The sequence below is a fragment of the Drosophila navojoa genome, chromosome 4 (genome assembly GCF_054131105.1).
Source record: "Drosophila navojoa isolate 15081-1374.11 chromosome 4, UAZ_NAV_1.0, whole genome shotgun sequence".
NCBI lineage: Eukaryota > Metazoa > Arthropoda > Insecta > Diptera > Drosophilidae > Drosophila > Drosophila navojoa.
The window spans coordinates 10,623,439-10,643,601 of record NC_142892.1 but is presented as its reverse complement, the minus strand read 5'-3'; the positions used below and the strand labels follow the sequence as shown (position 1 = coordinate 10,643,601).

General features: G+C 37.0%; 1 protein-coding gene across 1 annotated transcript in view; it reads right to left on the bottom strand.

Annotated features, from left to right (window-relative positions):
• Positions 1-20,163, bottom strand: part of LOC115563813 (uncharacterized) — a 33,972-nt gene that overhangs the window by 3,671 nt on the left and 10,138 nt on the right. Inside the window, exon 2 of the mRNA XM_089258799.1 lies at positions 4,915-5,064. Coding sequence (XP_089114925.1) covers positions 4,915-5,064 — 150 coding nt within the window. The remainder of the gene's footprint in view (positions 1-4,914; positions 5,065-20,163) is intronic.

Here is a 20,163-nt window from a genome sequence, read left to right as displayed (position 1 = left end):
AATGCTGTTGTTGTTGCAGTTAGTTGTTGTCCGTTTGGCAGCAGCAGCAATTGCCGTTTAGCGTTTTCCTGCTGCGTGTTTATTGGTTTGAAGATGGGAATTACAAGTGCCAAAAGCCCACACATACATACACTGAAACACATCTAATAGGCACACACACACACACACACACACACACACACACTCTGTGCAAGATTTATGCAATTGCGCTAAGCAACAGGTTTATGTGCGCAATTTAGGATTTCAAATGTTTCTTAAATAGATTAATTATGTTGTACTTATGGCGTATAAGCATATGATTATATTTAGTATATATATTATGTACATATATGCATTACTATAATAGAGAAAGTTTTCAATGCTAATCGAATTGCTGCTTCTATGATCTTTTTCTTATGTTGTTCTCATACTCAAATGTTATAGAGTTTCATTTTAATACTCGCTCACAGAGTGAAGAGAGTGTATTGATTTTCTGCAAATTAACCTAAATTGCCGATTATGCATATCGATAGCGATCTTTGTTTATAATATAGCCACCAGTACATACAGATATATATTTATATATACATACATACATATATATGCTCGCCTTTATCTTGATCAAGTTTAAATGATGTATTTGTATCATAATCACGTTCAATTCTGTTCCATCATCTCGTTTTTATGTACCTGGCACAGCTCTCAGCTCATTTAAAGAGCTCTGTTGAAGTGAGAGAAGTGCAGTACTTGAGTAATTTTAGAGTGGCGCCTGGAAGCCAAGCGTGTGTGACTCTATAAAAGCACGATCACAATTCAGCAATTCACAGTCAGGGACAAGAGGGCATTAGAATCAGGTCGTGCTGTAAATTCCAATGCCGTGCTTAGCTCGTGAAGAAGGCATAGCAAATAAAGCCCATATTTAATCGCATATGGGTAATATACATACATACATACATACATACATATACATACATACATACATACATACATACATACATACATACATACATACATACATACATACATACATACATACATACATACATACATACAAAAGACTTTTTACCCATATACATAGACTCAGTAAGGTATTGATAAATTAGTAAACATTATATTTTGCTCGGTTCAACCTCTGACATTTTATTATATTGTATGTGATACAGTGGAGTGCCGTTAAATCGAAATGGCCAGCGCACGAGTTTTTTTTTTTTCGATTTAGACAGAAATTCAAATTATGGAGAATTATTGAAAACGAATTTTATTCGCTATATATTTTTTTAATTTATCGCAATTTTTGATTGACCTGAGCACACATTATCGAAACTTGACTGTATTTTATTATAAGTATTTTTAAGTGTTTTATATTTTTATATACATATGACACATTTTTAAATATTTCATCATTATAATTAATGTATTTTCATATGATAATTCTTTTATAATTTATATGAACATTTTTATATATATTTATAATTTATATGAACATTTTTATATATGTTTATAATTTATATGAACATTTTTATATATATTTATAATTTATATGAACATTTTTATATATATTTATAATTTATATGAACGTTTTTATATATATTTATAATTTATATGAACATTTTTATATATGTTTATAATTTATATGAAACTTTTTATATATATATTTTATATAATGTCTATTTCACCTTTAATGGAACACGTAGAGGCATCATCGAAAATGTCTTAGATTCTCAGTTCTTACTAAGCTGAACAAGTCTAGAAATGCAAAAGAATTTTCCATTTTATATCAATCGAGTTGCCTATGAGAGTAGAGACCGTCTATGGCATTGTTGCAGCAATAGAAAAGAATTTGCAGCATGTGGAAGCAATAACTCAATTCGTTCTCCATAAGCAGTCAAAGCAGAGTCTGCTTAAAGATTGTGAAAGTGTTGTTGTTATTGTTGTTGTTGTTGCCGTTAGATAGTGCTTATGGCTTGTTTAAAGCACATTTGACAGGCTTAACGAATCGAGCTCCGTATACACTATGGTTCTTCTCTACTCAGTCTTTTTTGGTCACTTCCTGCCCACAATTTGGTTCATTAAAAACCCATCTGGAGCTCAGCCAGCATCCGCTCACACACACACACACACACACACACAGCGTGAGTGAGAGTGAAGGGAAAATTGTGGCGCATAAATTAAAGTTCCTGCCTTCAATCAATCGATGCCATCAATCACAGCGGCTCAGGGATTGAGACTCGATGTCTGTGCGCCTCTCGCAGCGGCCCACGCTTCATTTCCCTGATTTGTTTGCTGTTTAATAAAGTTGTAGCCGATGTTGTTGTTGTTGCTGTTGTTGTAATTTTTTGCCGGTTACTGCTGACCGCCTTTGGCTGCAACATAACCCAGTTTTGCCTCGTTTTATTTCATTTCATTTCTTTCTTTTTTTTTCGCGTCTTGTCTTAAGTTTTCCGGCGGCATTCCAAGCGCCTTCGAGTGCTCCGAGAGAGAAGTGTGGAAAATATTTATCACTGATTAGATTGCAATTTGCTGCTGCTGCTGCTGCTGCTGCTGCTGCTGCTGCTGCTGCTGACGGCTTTCCCAGCAGCAAAGCGCATTAAATCAAAATGAAAGCGTAAATATTGTTGTAAGCTGATGAATTATAAAGAATCTGAAATCAGTTTGCCGACTGCAAGTGTTGCGATGTGTGTAAACAGCGCGCGCCATCTGCCATAGATGTGGAAAGCTGAAGGTCAGCCTGGTTCAAGTATGGCTTGGAAATTCAATTGAAGCAACAACAGGCGCAGAAGAGCAAGAAGAAGAAGAGAATGACGAAGAAACAGCAGCAATAACCGAGTATTGAGCACAAGCTACGCTTAACTATTAACCAGGTTAGCTTGAAATGCGACCCAAATACTTGGGAGTTCTTGTCTTCCAAATACGAAGCGATTCAATTAGTTACGCACAAGTTGGGTGGGCAAAAACAAAAAGAGCAAGACTTATTAGATGGATGAATGATTGCTATGGATGTTGAGCGATATACATATATAATTTGGTATATTTTTTGTCTGTTAATATAAAACAATTGAGCAAAAATATTATATATGATATTTAATTAATCATAAATAAACCAAAATGCCTTGTTTTAAGAATTTGAAAGAGTGCGGATAATATCTCATGAAAACATATATTATTACGTATAATATTATAATACATTTAAACAATTTATTATCTATTATATTAAAGAAGTGCTGGAATTATTATTATTTTAAAATACCATAAATATATAGAATATTATGGTATTTTAAAGTACTAATAAATAATAAGTGATATCAATGAAGGGCAGGATTTATTATTATTTTAAAATACCATAGTAGTATACATTAAATATACACATGGTATTTTAAAAATACCATACCAATACCAATTATTATTTATTAGTATTTTAAAATACCATAGTAATATGCATAAAATATACATATGGTATTTTAAAATACTAATAAATAATAATTCCAGCGCTTCTGTTATATCATAATATTTATATTATCATTAATATTTAAAAATACCATAGTCTTATATATTTTTTTATATATACTATAAATATATACAAATAATAATAAATCCTATTCTACTTGTATATCAAAGATTATTGATCTTATATTTATATGCGACATTTCAGGGAATTATGAATTCCCTATAGCAGAAAATTTGTACTCTCAGCATGATCTACATTTATGTTCATATTATAATAATACAAATAATAAATAGGCAATATTATGCTTTACTCTCTCAAGAGATCCTCTAGGAACTTTGCCTAGGCAAAATTGTTTAATTAGTTAATCTATCTCTGTACATGTTATATAGACGACATTAACTCAATTGATATTTCTTTATACCAAATTTCTAGTCTACTCCCCAAAGGCATTATCTTTTAAATCGGACTAGACTCTTTCAGTTTTCCCATTATTAGCTTCGCTTTAGGCTGCGCTCCTCGCGTCTTTTACAACAATTTTTCCTCAATAATTTCAAGTTGAAATCTTTGTTAAAAAATCTCGAACATTTCTATCTGATTGGCAGCACAGTAGGCCTGGCATTTAAATGCTATACTTGTCCATCAGCAGTCAATAAAAGTCGCCATCTCTCTCTCTCTCTCTCTTTCTCTCTCGCTCTAGAATCTTTTGTTTGAGGAAATATAAAATGAATGCCGCAAGTTTTCAGCCATTGAGGAAATGGCTAAAAGACAATGAGACGCCAAACAGAATGGAAATAAAGAGAGGAGAAGCAAAGAGCTGAGCTGGAGAATATAGAATCGAGTGGTGCTGGCGACCACCAGGCAGGCCGGTCTATAATTAAGCGTTAAAAAGAATGTGCCGCCTAATTGTGGATGTGGCTGGACGTGGCCCTAACACGCAGCCGAACAGCCGGACAGCAAAAGCATAAAAAAAATAAAATAAAAATAACAGAAATCAAGGAAATGCGACGATGAGATACAAAGAAAAACGAACAAAGGCCACTTAGCATGAGTAGAAGGGGAAGCAGAGCGAGAGAGGGAGGGAGGGAGGGGGAGTTGTGTTTATTAAGTGTGGCCGCAGACAAAGTCTCTATTTCTCGCTCCCTCTCCCTCGCTCTGTCTATAATTATAAGCGTGAGAATATATTGTAGGCAGTGTAAGAGAGAGACAGAGAGGAAGGGAGAGCGAGAGGCAGGCGCACACATGTCTTAAAAGTCAAGGGAAACAGGTTGAAGTTTAAACTATGTAGAGCAGCAGCACGGGAGGCGTAAGGAGCGGGGCAGAGGGCAGAGGCAGAGGGTAGAGACGGAGGGCAGAGGCTGAGGGCGGCGGGGGAGTAGGGCTATGAACAACAAGCCAATGTTAGCGCTAAAGTCACGTTTTCTGTGTCGCCGAGTCTCGACTCGATTCTAATGTGAAGTTTGTGTCTTAAGTCTTTTGTTGCAGTCACTCACCTGCTTCAATTGCCATTGCAATGTGTCCACCTGATTCTGCAATATGACAGCCTCGACATTTAGCGCTGGCTCCGCTGCGGCCGTCGCTGGCTGCGGCAAGTTGTTGCTGTTGCTGTTGCTGTTGTTGGGTGCGGCAACATGACTGGCATCCTGCAAGAGAGAGAGAGAGAGAGAGAGAATGAATGCATAAATGTAATGAATCGAGTGCAAAAAAGTCAACTGAAATACGCGTTAAATTAGCTAAAGCTTTTGCCATCTCAAATATGTTGTCGCGCCGTTTGGCAATTTGGCGGCGTCTGGGTGGGCTGGCAACCATGCCACATGTGGCAGCCAGTCGCGCATTCGCCAAGCCAAAAGCGGAAAATGTGCAATAAAATCGCAGCAGCAACAACAACAATAACAACAACAAACAACTGTTTGTACAATTAATTAGAGAAATTGTTTCACAATGTTTTTCCACAATTTTCCACTTTTTTTTCTTTATATGTTTACTTTTCTGCATTATACATTTATATATTTATTTTCACACCAAATTATAAAAAATAAAAAACAAAAAAAAAGCAAAAAATTATACGCCATAAATTTCTGGTATACTTAACATTTTTTACATTTAGTCAAGCGAGGCTTTTATATTAGATTTGTTGTAGTAGTAGTAGCAGTTGTTGTTGTTGTTGTTGCTGTTATCTGTCTGCCAGAACTCGTTTGTCAGTTATGCACCATGTTTTTCAGTTTTTCATATAACCACATTTTTCTATATATACATATTATATGTATATAGTTTTTCGCTTTATTTTTTATGCGTCTGGTTTACTTTTTCTTTCTTTTTTTTTTATAACGTCATTTTTTCAAAGACTTTGACCCAAAATACAAACAGCAAAAAATTAGAAAATAAAAAAAATGAGTAATTCAAACTAGGACTAGTTGAAAAACAATAATGGAAATGTTGTTGCAAATATAGCTAATACTTTATATATATGTTAAAAAAAGTCTTTCTATATATTACAATCAATTTCCCATATCTATCTAATCCTTAACATTCATACAGCTCCTATGGAAACTTTTACTTTAATTTAGCAATTTTAATGCACATAGTTTAATTTTCCTTTTGATTAAAAACTACAAATTGAAGTTTGCTTATGCAATCTGCATTGATTGCTGCATATTTTACAATGCTGCGGTTAGCATTTGTGGTCTGCACGCCACGCCCAGCGCCCACTCTCGCTGCCTGCCAGCAAACAAACCACAAGTTGAACGCTTATTAATTAAGATATTAATATGAATTATCTGTTTGTGGCTTTTGCTATGGTCAACATTTGCATAAACTAATTAAACGAGATATATATATAATATTATCAAATATATATATATGAAAGACAGAGCTGGAAAAGAGATAAAGGGAGAATGAAATGGGCGCTGCAAATACTTGAAGGAAATTTAAAGTTATTTCAAAGGCGTTTATCAATTCTTTAATGTGTTCCATTTAAGAAACAAATACTTGGATATTCTTTAAAAAAAAAAGTTCACTAATTTACATATAAACCATAAATTCTTAAAGTTATAAGAAATATATGCAACCTTAAAGCTTTTTTTTATCTATTATATGTAAAGCATTTTCTTAACCCTTAACTATAAGAAACTTTTAAATATACAGAATTATTATATACAAATGAACATATATATTTAAGTGAACTTCTAAGGCATAGCATCTATGCAATCTAACCATTACTCGCTTCTTAAAAAAAGAGAGAGGTTCCTAAAACCGAATTTCATTTAATCTTTAAGTCAACTCTATGTAAAGTTTGCATAAAACGTTTATTAGACAAACTTATACAAACTTAAGAGTTTGCCTAATATTGCTCAACTCCGAAAATGTGAGCAAAAACTGGTTAGACTACTTAAAGCCAAAGCAATTTTGAAGGCTTTTGAAAGCATTTATATATGCTTAATTCCTTCAACCCTTCAACTAAATATTTCCTTATGCATATTTAATTTATATAATACATCATTCTGTCTGATTATTATTTTTATATATTTTTTTTAAATTTTTTATAGTTCTGTTAATTTTTTCATTAAGAAATTTGCATGTAACTGTGTTGCATTATTATTATGCTAATCGAGCAGCTATTAAAGAGTTGTTGTGCATTATATAAATTTAATTTAGCTGCGGCTCGTGTGACGCTTTTCAAAGTTCATTTCCCAAAGCTAATTTTATTTTTTATTTTTTTTAGACACATTTAAATCAAGAGATTAAATTTGCTGCTGCAGCTGTAAGCTAATCTGCATGTAGTTTAGTTACTTCTCCGGATTCTAACCACCTCATCTCATTACTCTTTTGCTCTCGCTCTCTCTCTCTCTCTCTCTCTGTCTGTCCTACCATCTAGCTCGCATCAAAATCTAATTAAAATGCGCGTTACAATTCGCATAAATAGAAGTCGACCTCATTGCAAATGGCTTTGGCATGCAAATTTGCCAACAAATGTCAATTGCTGCTACTGTGGCTGCTGCTGCTGCTGTTGCTGCCAACAACAACAACAACAACAACAACAGCGAGTTAGTGGCAAGTGGCTGTTGCAGTTGCACTGGCTGCCGCATCAATGTGCTGCTGTGCAATGAAACCTCAGCAAAGCAGCTACCAAAGAAATCTACATTTTAAATCAGCGCCAAACAACAACAACAACAAGAAACCATTCCATGCTCCAGTAATTTTTTGTTGCCTGGCCAACAACAACAACAACAACAGCAGCAACAACAAGGGCTTACCCACATGTGGCACAGTGAAGATTCCCAGGCACAGATGCGGCTCCATTACCAACTTGTTATTTAAATTGTTTTGCACTAAAATCTGCCATATATGAGAAGGAGAGAAAGAGAGAGAGAGAGCGAGAAAGAGAGAGAGAGAGAGAGCGAGAGAGAGAGAGAGAGAGCGAGAGAGAGAGAGAGGGAGAGAGAGACAGCAAGTCAGCGGGGGTGCTAAAACAGTCAAGTAGCTCAAATGAGAGAAAAAAAGGGCCAAACAACAACAACAACAACAGCAAAAGTTTAGAGAAGCTCTTTAGCTGCCAAGGCAGGTTGGATTCTGTCTGTTGTTGTTATATCGTGATGATGAAGTTAAATGATGTTGATTAAACATCTGTGTGCACAATGAAGTTGTCGTTGTTGTTGTTGTTGTTGTTGCTGCTGGTGGGCCAGGCAACAACTAGAGATAGAGGCAACAACAGGAAGTTGTCTGCAGCAGCAGCAGCAGCAGCAGCAGCAGCAGCAGCAGCAGCAACAGCAGCAGCAGCGGCAGCAGCAGCAGTTGGCAAAGGGAAAAATGTAGAGTTTTTATTTTAATTTAAATTAACTGAAACTGGAGCAGCTAGACATGTATATAATCTATAAACGAGCATATATATGAATATATATATATTTACATATAACTGTGTGAGCCAACTGAATAATTGACAAACGGACAGACTGACTGACGACATATGAGCAGATGGATGGAGTGGAAGTAGAAGTAGGAGTATGGGAAGTAGACAGACGAGGAGGAGGAGAAGACCTAGTGGAAGTAAAAGAAGTATAAGAAGTAGAAAGAGAAGGAGAAGGAGAAGGGGAGACGAAGACCGAGTAGAAGTAGAAGAAGATGTAGAAGTAGAAAGAGTAATGGGATGGGATGGGCAAATAACAGGAGATGGAGCAGAAATACCAAGATGTTGATTAGGAGACGAAGGAACAGTAACAGCAGAATGAGCAGGGGAAGAAGGGGTGCTATGAAGGAAGGAAGTAGTAGCAGAAAAATAAGTAAAAGTAGAAGTAGAAAGACAAGTAGGCGTTATATTAAGAGTAAACAATGAGTGGAAGATGTGGGAATAGAAGTGGAGAGAAGGAAGCAGAGAAGAATATTGAATAGATTTAAATTGAAGATGAATGAGAAGTAGGAGTACAATCTGAAAGGGAAACTCGATAGAATTGCCAAAAGGAATATAAGAAGAAGCTAGAGTAAGAATAAAAAATGAGAGCGAAGAAGATGTAGCAGTAAAATGTGACAAAATTGAGAAAAGCGAAAAGGAATTGAAATGAAAATAAGAAAAGTAAAATCAGAACAAAGATAAATAATAGAGCAGCAGTAGCCTGAACGCTTCGAATAAACCAAGAAAACCACAAGTAAAACTGGCAGCAGAAACAACATTTAACAGAGAAATAACATTTTCTATACCTTCAACATCTACAGATCTACAGACTCAACTCCTACATTAACAGCAATCACACTGAAATGCCAATTCGTTTCGTTTGCAACACATTTCAGGCAGAGCTGCAAATGATGGGGCTTGCACAATGCGCCTAGGCCTAAATATAGAGTGTAGCATATCGTATATGGCATATCTAAAGCCATCGTTAAATACGCTTTGTTTCAGCTTGAAAGCCAAAAGGCCACAAGAGACTTGACCAACAGCTGGGCAGCGATTCAAATTGATGTCATTACAATTATGCACACTCCAAAATGTAGGAAAAAATAAAAAATATAACAAAATGTACTACTAAATGCCGCCCACACAGACGAAAGTTTTGAAATTTTGCAGTTTGTGGGGGAGGGGGAGCAGCTCCAAAAAGAGTTGTTGTTACATTATCATTAGAGTAAAATCTGCATTTGGCACAACTTTCTCACATGAGTGACCAACAACAGCAACAACAACAACAACAACAACAGCAACAACAATAACAACAATAACATTGACAACTAACTTGAAACTTCAATTGTTTGTCCGGGCATTTGTTTTCGCAATCAACTCGTACACTCTCGTAAAAACTGATTGCTGTTTATTATTGAGCATAATTGCATAGCATTATTATTATTATTATTATTGCTATTGCTATTAGTATTATTATTATTACTTTTACTATTATTATAATTGTCGCTCTTATAATCGCTGCCATGCGTAGACATTTCATATCGGATGTGATGAATGGCGAACTGGTCTTTGAGTCTGAAATTAGGTTACGCATACGACACGTTGTCTCCGCATAATTATTATTGCCATTAGCACTTCATTTCATTTGACATCGTGTGTGTGTGTGTGTGTGTGTGCTGCACAGCTAAAATGCACGCGCTGCGAAGCGGAACGCATTTCGATATCCGTCAGAGAGCAGCTACTATATAGTTATATATGTATATGAATATATCGGTATATAAGCAATTGACAACAGCTTCTTTGCCTCCTTACTTAATGTCAACACATCGGCTGACCTTCAGTAGGCAACGCTTTGCTGATTAACTAGCCAGCTTCAATCACTCAATCAGTCAATCTGTCAATCTGTCTCTCTAGCAAAAACATCTCAAATGCACCTGCCAGCTCTATTGCCTTTCCTTCCCTTCTTCATGGGCAATTGTATTGACAGTTAGTTGTCCGCTTTGTTAAGCAGGAAGTGGAGGAGCAGAGAGCGAGGGAGCGAGGGAGAGGTGAGACGGCGTGAGTAGCTCGGGGTATAAATGTCATTTGGCGCCCTAATGGCTGTCCAACGGTTTATTGTGCATTATCGTTGGGGGTGCGGCTGCTGCCTGTCGGCCTTTTGTTGCGTTCAACTTTACGCACAATCAATTTCAATTGTTGTTCGCTTGTTTAATTAAATGTAAAACACGCTCACCAATCGTTCAATATATACGGTGGTAAATACACTAACTAGTGGGTAGATGACATATGTATGTATGTATGTATGTAGATTACGAGACTCATTTTACGATTGAGGGTGCATTTGAAGGGCTTTTAACAGTGCTCTGTTATTGATTGACAGCAACTGTTAGTGTTGCTGTTACTAACATTGTTGCCTTTAACACGTCACTGTTAAGTTGATTTCTCTAAGTTATATTAGTCTAAAGTTAACATACATATACCTGAATATACATATGTATATAATATATGTAGTGTATATACATATATACACATTATATTCGTTTTTCTACTTAGCCTATATTACCTATCATTATCTTTCAAGTATTTCACATTATATAACAATCTTCTATACATTTATCTACTATTTATCTTTTGCTGATTGAGCAAATACTTTTGTCTTTTGCTATTATTTTGTTTCTTTTTCAAACTTGGACAATTGCATGCTGTCTTTTAAGATTTTTTTCCCCCTTTACGGCTTGTCCCAATTGAAATTTATTTTCTTTTTTTTATGTTTCTCAAGATTCAAGTAGCTTCAATTTGAATAGCGCTCGCGGCCAAAGACAACACTTCAAAAATGTTCGCAAGTTGTTTTTTATCTATATATGTATGTATATATATGCATATCTTTTTGCAACTCATGCAAATGCCTTGATTACGCTCTAAATTGATTAATTTCGGTTGCTTTTTTTTTCTTCAATTTTTATGTCAGCGCAGAAAACTTTCAAAAAAATTGTTCTGTGAATTCGAAATTTGAAAGCAGCGGCATTTAATTGAATTAATAGTTGCGAAATGCTTTAGCCATAGCCGGTTCTCGAGCGCACGTATTCGATTCGATGCTGGCATAGCCCGTGGCCAGGTTCTGGGACAGGGTTTTCGGGTCCACTTGGTTTGCCGCGTCATGGCAATGCCAGCGAAACGCCTTTGATGTTGATGTTCTTGTTTTCGCTTATGCTTCAATTACACCAGCAACAACTACAAAAAAAAAATCAAAATGAATTTTATGCCAGGCATCGGACCTTTCCAAATTCAATTTGGAAAACGCCACGTAATTTCGGAGCAATTTAACCCGATTTAAACTGTTTCTTGTTTTTCCTTTTTACAGAACAGCTCAACAGAACTGCACAGTTCTCTCGGTGATTGGCATATTCTGTCAGCCACTGGCAGGTGGGCAGGCAGCGTTTACCTGTTGAGCTGTTGGCTTTTCCAAAGCCAATGGCCTTCGCTGACCAAGCGAAGCGGACAGCCAGACGTGTGGGGAGTGCCTGTCATGCACGCAGAACGGAAATGCAAAGCACAAGAGACAAAGCGCTGAACGGAACTTGAAAATTGTTTAGTAACAATTACATATACATAAATGTACATATATACATGTGGACATGCATAAATCTGTTGCTATCTCACTCCATTAAATGCCAACAAAAAAATAGACGCATAAAAGCTTCCGAGTGGCTCTGATCAAAAGTGCGCTCAATATTCGCTCAATTTGCCTCTCCCTTCATTACTTAACAGTTATCTGCAAAGTGAAGAGCTCCTATTGGTTCTGATCTAATGCTCACTCAATATTTCGCTCTCATTGCCCTTCTTTACATTAAATGTTAGTTAGCAGCAGCTGATGCTGCTATTCAATTCGCCGTGCTCCCTCTCTCTCTCGCTCTCAAAATGAAGCCAATATGCGTTCAGTCAATGCGCTTTCAAGGTGAAAGTTTTCCAATGCACATACAAAAATTTGTTATGGATGGGACAATGTTCTTTTTGTAATTGTTATGTAACTTTCGAGTGCTTCTTGCTGCGGTCGCTCGTCGTCTTTTATGCTCTCTTATAAAGCCATTAAATGCAAATTGAAATCAATAGTTATGCGACGTTTGGCGTCGTAAAACGTGCCAAGCGAGCGCTCAGGGCAGCGCACACTAACTGTAACTGTAACTGAGTGACTGTGGAGTAGAGTGGAGTGGGCAGGTAGCTGCTGCTGCTGTTGCTGCTGTTGTTATGCACGCACACTGTTACAAGTTTCTGCTTTAAAGCGAAACAGCGTGCGAGAGTGGACGAGGGAGGCGAGTGAAGAGAGTGTTGAGTGTTGTTGCTCGTGCTGCCCGAGGCTCATTGGCTTTAACATTTGAGCCTGATTCTCATAAATTTATTTCACTTACTGCAAAGCACAGTTAGAATCGCACGACTGCGCGTCGCCTTGCTTTACCTCAGCTCAAATCGCACCGCACCGCCCCGCCCCGCCCCGCAGCACGTCGACCCCTTGGCGCACGTTCTTTTTAATTTTCTGATAACTACAAATAGGTTCGACACTCGTGCAGCAAATTTTTACCGCTGCTTTGCTTTGCGGCGAAGAGCGACAGCGAGAGGGAGACAGCGAGACTATGTGTGTGTGTGTGTGTCAGAGAGAGGTGGCATGAAAAAATCCAAACCTAAAGCGCGCCCTGCATACGAGATGAGCTCAGCGCCCCTCAGCACCGATGACGACGCGAACAAAAGTTCTTTTTCTCTTGTTATTTTGGCCCCACTCACATTTTTAGATGGTTTCCTTTATGAGCAGGGGTATTACGACTTTGTTGCATAATGGGTAATTGAAGAAGACGTCCTAAAAGCCGTGAAATAGGCAAGCTATACGGTGTAGAAGAGTGTGTAAACTTATACGCATATTCTTATATGTATGTCTCTATAAAGAGCTGAGATTAACTAGCTTAAGCGAACTTGATTCGAAGTAACTTGGTGCAACTTTATACAACAAGATGGACCTATTATGAGTTGAATTTTAATGAGTTATAATCGTTTTGTATTACTGATATATACTTATACTATACTAAGTATAAATATAACTCTTATTTAATTAATATAATATGTTTTCTCGACTCCCGAATCTTCTTTTACTCCCTAGTAACTCGTATACTTCTACTTATACATAATTATATTGATATTTCTACTTAAACTCCTTCTAATACTACTTCTACTTTTACTTATACTTGTCTGTTTCATCTATATTCATAACTCATTCTATTTTCAGTTAGAGCATTCCCTCTTCGTCTCATCTATTTTCGCTCACGTATGTTTTTCATTTTTGCAATTTTTTTCGCCTGTTTTCATTTTCCTTCCTCTTCTTCTATTTTTTTTTTTTTTTTTTTTTTTTGCACCTTTGCCGGCTTGTGTTTTGATTCTTCTGGGTCGTGTCGGCGTTGAGTTCGGTAGACTGATTTTATTTATGCGCCGCTTGTGGCAACCCCTCATAATTCAGTGTGTGAAGTAACATTAATTTGCCACGGACGCTGCAACCGACACCGACGCTACGATGCCGACGTCGACGTCGACTGCAGCTGAGTTTCTCTCTCGCCTGCAACTTGCAATTTAATTGGTTCACTTGGCTGACTACATATACATACATATGTACATATATAAAGCCATTGTATAGAATATCATCTAGTGGATGGCTCGCCCTCTCTCTCTTCCTCCCTCTCTCCCTCTCTCTCTGCCTGCCTGCCACATGCATCCATTTAGTCTAATGTCAAGGATGTTGGAAAATTTGTTTACAAAAACTATAAACATTTTGCTAGAGCTATGTATGTTCCCATGCTACATATAAATTATATGGATTCGCCTTTACAGGCCCGTTAGCATAAATTTTGTGAAATAAATCGCACATAAAGTCGAATGGCTGTGGAAATTGCTTTTAAAATGCTGAACGCGTCGTCGATTTGGAATCGCACATTTTATTTATAAAGCACACGCGATTTTATGTACATACATTAACATTATGTAGCCATGTATGTAGGTGTTTATACATACATATATACATATGTGTATCGCTCGCGATTTTCGGCAGAATACACTTTGAAGACGCAGCGGTTCAACGAACTTATCCTAATCAAAAATTCATTTACCAAAAGCAGAAGAAAAAACAGAGAAGAAGAAGAGCTGGGCACAGCATTTTGATCGGTTTTTAGTTTGGCATCTTCTCATAATACAAACAATGCCAGAAAGCTGAGAAATTGGATTTTATGACACCACCAAAAGACGTTAGAAGAAAGCCAATTTCAGTTTTCATATCTTACGGCCAAGCCCAGTTTTATCTTGCGAAATTTGGTAATACATTTGCATCGTAGAAGCTACAAGTTATGGAAATTTCTTTTTTCTGCTGCTCAAATCGGAGCTTTGTTCGCTGGCTTTATGAGAACTGATTCCCTATCTGAAATTTAGTGAAATTTTTAAATTACGACAGCTTAGTGGGTTAAAAGTTTGGTTTTGTATAACCTGAAACCATTTAAAATGCAACAATCTGCTCTTTACTGGGTTTCGGAAAATTCTAGTCATTTACTATTCCTCTCCTTATCTCCTTCTCTCTCTCTATCTATCTCTCTCTCTTCCTGTATCTATGTTTTCTAATATCTCTTATTTTCTATCATTTTACCGCCTTTTCCACTTTACATTTTTTAATTACAAATGTAGTTTTCCGTTCTATTACAACTTATTCTCTTTTCTTTTACTTCCTATTCCTATTTTACGTATTAATTTGTAATTGAATTGCTGTTCAAAGCAGGTAAAAAGCAGCCGATTCAATCTGGCAAGCATATAAAGTAATTTTGTTGTTGATTAAGTAATGTTCTGGGCTTGTGTTAGGTCAATGCCCCCGAATTTCTCGATCTCCCTTTTCCTTTCTGTTTCTCTTACTTTCACTTACTAAGTCTGTTTCTCATTATCATATTGTGTATAAAATCACAATTTACAATTCTTAAGAGCTTAGCAAGTCGGTTCAGCTATATTTTTTGCAGCTAACTTAATCTCAAAGGTTTTGAACTTTTTTCCACATTATCCTCAGACTATCTTTTACCCACCTCTCTATCTCTATCTCTATCTCTATCTCTATCTCTATCTCTATCTCTATCTCTATCTCTATCTCTATCTCTATCTCTATCTCTATCTCTATCTCTATCTCTATCTCTATCTCTATCTCTATCTCTATCTCTATCTCTATCTCTATCTCTATCTCTATCTCTATCTCTATCTCTATCTCTATCTCTATCTCTATCTCTATCTCTATCTCTCTCTATCTCTCTATCTCTCTCTCTCTATCTCTCTATCTCTCTCTCTCTATCTCTCTCTCTCTATCTCTCTCTCTCTATCTCTCTCTCTCTCTCTCTCTCTTTCTCTCTCATATTAAATAAGTTTCCTAGCTCATCTCTTGACTCATATCGAAAGTCTTACCTACCTACTTCATACTCAGTTGATTCTCATCTCAAGCATGCAAAACTTTAGCTATTACGTCTATTCCAAACAAACAACATTATGTTCTATTACTTTTAACCATCTCCCTCTCCGCATCTATCCCATATTTCACAACTGATCCCATCGCGAGTCCAAATTCTTTAGCCTTTGTCCGTGGGTCATATGACCAAAGTTTCTTACACTCGTACACCATCTCATAATAGCTAATGAGCATGCCGATGATCATTAAGCTGATGTTCATTAACCAAGTGCCTATTATTGTATGCGATGATGATGGCTGGCAAAAAGCAAGCACTATCATGCCGCAACTCCAAAAAACAACAACTTGCATAATAATTCTTTTTTATGTCTTTGCTCGCTTTTTGTTGATTGCAAAATAAAATATTATTGTTTTTATTTTATATACATATATATACATTTTTTATTTGTTATGTTTAGGTATATTTAAGCAACTAAAAGAGCTCTCTCTGTCTCTCGGATTCTCTATTTGTAGCGCTCGTCAGTTTTTATGCTTGAAAAATTGGGACAGCAATTTGCACGCTTTAAAGTTGAAACAGAGAACAGAAAAACGAAGTGCGAATCTGACCAGAGGGCATAGCTGACTAAGTAATACTCTGAAAATGCTCTGAGTAGCGCTGCAACAGTCGAAATTCTTATTGATCGTAAGTTACGGATCTGAGGTGCAAAGTGTTGATAGAGATACAGAGTTTTAGATAGATAGATATATGTATGTACATAAATATAATACATATACAATACATATAGATAGGTAGATGTATGTAAATAACTATATGTATATGTAATAAATATAGTATGTAATATATGTATATGTAATATATTTGTATGTACATACATATATCTATCTATAGCTCTTAATAGTTTAGGAATTATAGAGAGTCCCTCACAAACCTATATACCCCATTTCAATTGGTGTAAACAGTATATTTAAGGTGAATATAAATCTGAATGAACAGTCAAAACAAAATCATGGAAAACACGGCGCACACAATTTTTTGAAAAAGTTTTTTTTGCCGCCGATTCTAACGGAAGTCGTTGCTAATGTTTGTGACTTGTTGTTGTTGTTGTTGTTGTTGTTGCTACTGCAACTCTTGGCCAGCTCTTGAGCTCTTGGGCGACTGGCTGTTGGCTGCTGGCGCTGATGACCCATGCTAATTGGCTAATTGCGTTTAATTGCCTTTTAACACATATTTTCAAGTCATTTTCACTGTGTGTGTATATATGTGTGTGTTGGTGTGTGCTTTAGTCGCTTTGCCTTGCAGCTGTACAAATTTTGTTTTTTATTTTCATTTAAATATTTATTTAATGCGTTCAGGCTGCGACGGCGACGGCTCATTAGAGCCAAGTTAAGACACCCACAACGCGATTTACCATAAGGCAGCAGCTGAGGGTCTTTTTTGAAAGGGGAGTTTCCATAGAGCTGAGGCCAGAGGCGCGCTATGAGTCAGCTTCTTGCAGCAGAAGAAACTAAAATTTATGTGGAACAACAAAGCTTAGAGTAAAATTTGCATAAGAGATTGCCTGGAACAAGGCGGATGGGATAAAAAATGGATTCAGATTTCAAATCTCCTGTTAATTGGCATTTTAAGGAATATAATTTGGCTTGCAGAAATATTTATAGATAAATCAAAACATATTCTTAAGCAATAAAACATTAAATAAAAGCTGGATTCACACGAATTTTAATGTTTTCTCTAAAAAAAAAACATTCCTAGTAGCAGTAGAATATGATAAGTAAATCTGTTCTATATGCATTTCCTACACTCTGTTCAATCCCTTAACATATCAATAACATTCAGCTGCCTTTCTCAGCTTTCAGGAGCTATACTTTGCCAAGAAATATCACTTGGCTACTTATACAATCCACTCAATCCAATGGAATCTATTTGCTCATCTACTTTCTTTCAGGGTCTTACGTAAGCCCCACTTGAAATAATGCATTTCTTACACTTCAGCGTAATTGCTTAACCAAATCTAGATCTGCTTAGCCATAACTCAAAGCTTAAATCGTCTCACGTCTAACGGAAGTTGGTCAATCTAATTGTTGACACTCCCTTTAACAACTAGCAAGAGAAAAAATCGTAAATATCTTGAAAAAATTCAAATTACAAAGCTCATGAAACAAAGTGCAAAAAAAAAACAAAACAAAAAAAGAAAACTAATTAAAATATGTGTGTGCAAACAGAAACTGAGGCAAAGGCAGCTGATTTATGGGCCACTAAGAGGATAACCGATGCAGCAGCAGCAGCAGCAGCAGCAGCAGATGCTGATATAGATAGAAATATACATATATGTATATATAGTTGCAACAACAGCATTTAAGAGTGCTGGAGTGGGGAGTGCTCGACTTGGAGATACGGGGTAATGGGGCAGAAACAAACAAGGAATTTTTATCAATTTCTACTTTAGCTGAAATGCATTCTGAAATGAAAAATAAAGCCTAATTGAGGCGATATATTAGATAACTTAATCACAGACTGAGCTACACTAATTATATAAAATTTGATAACAATTTTATCGATGCAAATGATCGATGATACCAACTGTAAGTGTGCGAGCTAAGGGAAGTGCCTAAATGGGGAGTATTTAAAATTGGAACTATTCATAATGAGCATGGCATAACAAAGGCGCTGTCTGTAGTCATGAAAATCAACGACTTTAATGGATCTATGGATCAGTTATTGAAAAATTATTATTATTACTGCCTATAAAGCATGCCTTATATGTTAAGTATATGAAATTTCAGGTTCCCAGCTCTTATGTTGTTTATCCCAGAAAGTATTTTCAACCGTTTAATCTGCAAAAATAATATATAAAATAATTTAACATTCTTCACAGCTCTGTCACGCCCACTGCGCCCTTTATCTGCATGATATATTATACCCTGTAATTTTAATAAATTCAGGCAGCAGTTGCTAGTCTAAATTTAAAGAGCTGCTCTGCAATTACCTTGCCACAAGGCGCTGGCGCCCAACTCCCTCTCTCTCCCTCTCCCTCTCCCTCTCTCTCTTCTTACTGCTCTGTTGCCAGCTCCCGCTATCTGTCTCTGTCTCTCTTGTGCTGCTGTGCGAGTGTAATTTATGTCGCAGCCAAAAAGGCTACATAAATTGCCAGCAAGTGCCGCCGCCGAGTGCGGCGCATGGGGCACAATTGGGTGGCAGGCAACGAATTGAGCTATAAATGTAACAGCGCCAAAGCTGGCGAAATGCGATACCGCATGATTAATTTAATGGGGCGGCCCAATGTTTTGTCTCTGCAGCAACAGCAACAGCAACGGCAACAGCAACAACAACTGTGCCACCAACTGTGGCAGCTAGCTTATTAGTTTTGTCTCACATTGTAGCTGTGGCTCTGGCTGCAAGTGCAACACGTTGCATGTCAATGGCCATAATTAAGCATGCGAAAACGGAGCAGTTTTTGCAAATGAAAACAATGCGGCCAGCAACTGCAACACTCCCGATCTGGTCGGCCCTCAGCCCCACCCCCTGCCCCCACCCCACCTCGCTGACTGTTGCATGTTGGCCATTTTCATTAATGGCCATCCGCACAGCACAAATATGCGTACCCCTTGGCACACACGCCCCCACCGAATCCACGGTGACGCCCCCTACCACAGCCTCCTTTTGCCATTGTCTTGCGGCGCGTTGCACTTTTTTTTTTGTATTTTGTATTTTGTCTGTTGCATTGTTTTGCAGCCGTGTTTGGATTTCAGCATCAGCATCAGCCACAGTTGTCAGCGCATTGCCCGCTTCCCCTCTCTCTCTCTCTCCCACTCCCTTACTTGCTCTCTATATCTATCGCTCATTCAGCACTCCCCAAAATGTGCAGAAGAAGAAGAGGCAGCAGCAGCAGCAGCAGCAGCAGTTGAAATAAAAGCAGCCCCCCTCCTGGGGCTGTCATTATTTCAACGTATTTCTCTGGCATTGTTTTGTTTTCAGTTATTTTGTACCCTGTAGCCGAGCTGAAAATGCAACGGAAGTAGGCAGATCTAACTAAGATTTATGCTTTATATTTAACTGATGAAATATAGTGTTGCTCCAGCTCTAGTGGCTCTATATAACAGCAGTGAAAGGTGCTAAATTTTCAGTGAGACAGAAGTGGAGAGGCAGAGAGAGTGAGAGAGATGCAGACGTTGTATAGATTGGAAAAACTAAACTTTCTAAATGGAAGTCTGGGTTTCAAAGAATACTGAGAAATTGAATTAACGTAAAACTCGACATCAGCAAAACTTTTCTGTAATCAATATACAATTTTGTTTATTATTAATTAATATCTATCCAATATGTTATCTAGTCTCTAGTCTAGTCTACATTTTTTAATGTAAAATCTAAAATATTATATATAATCAACTTAT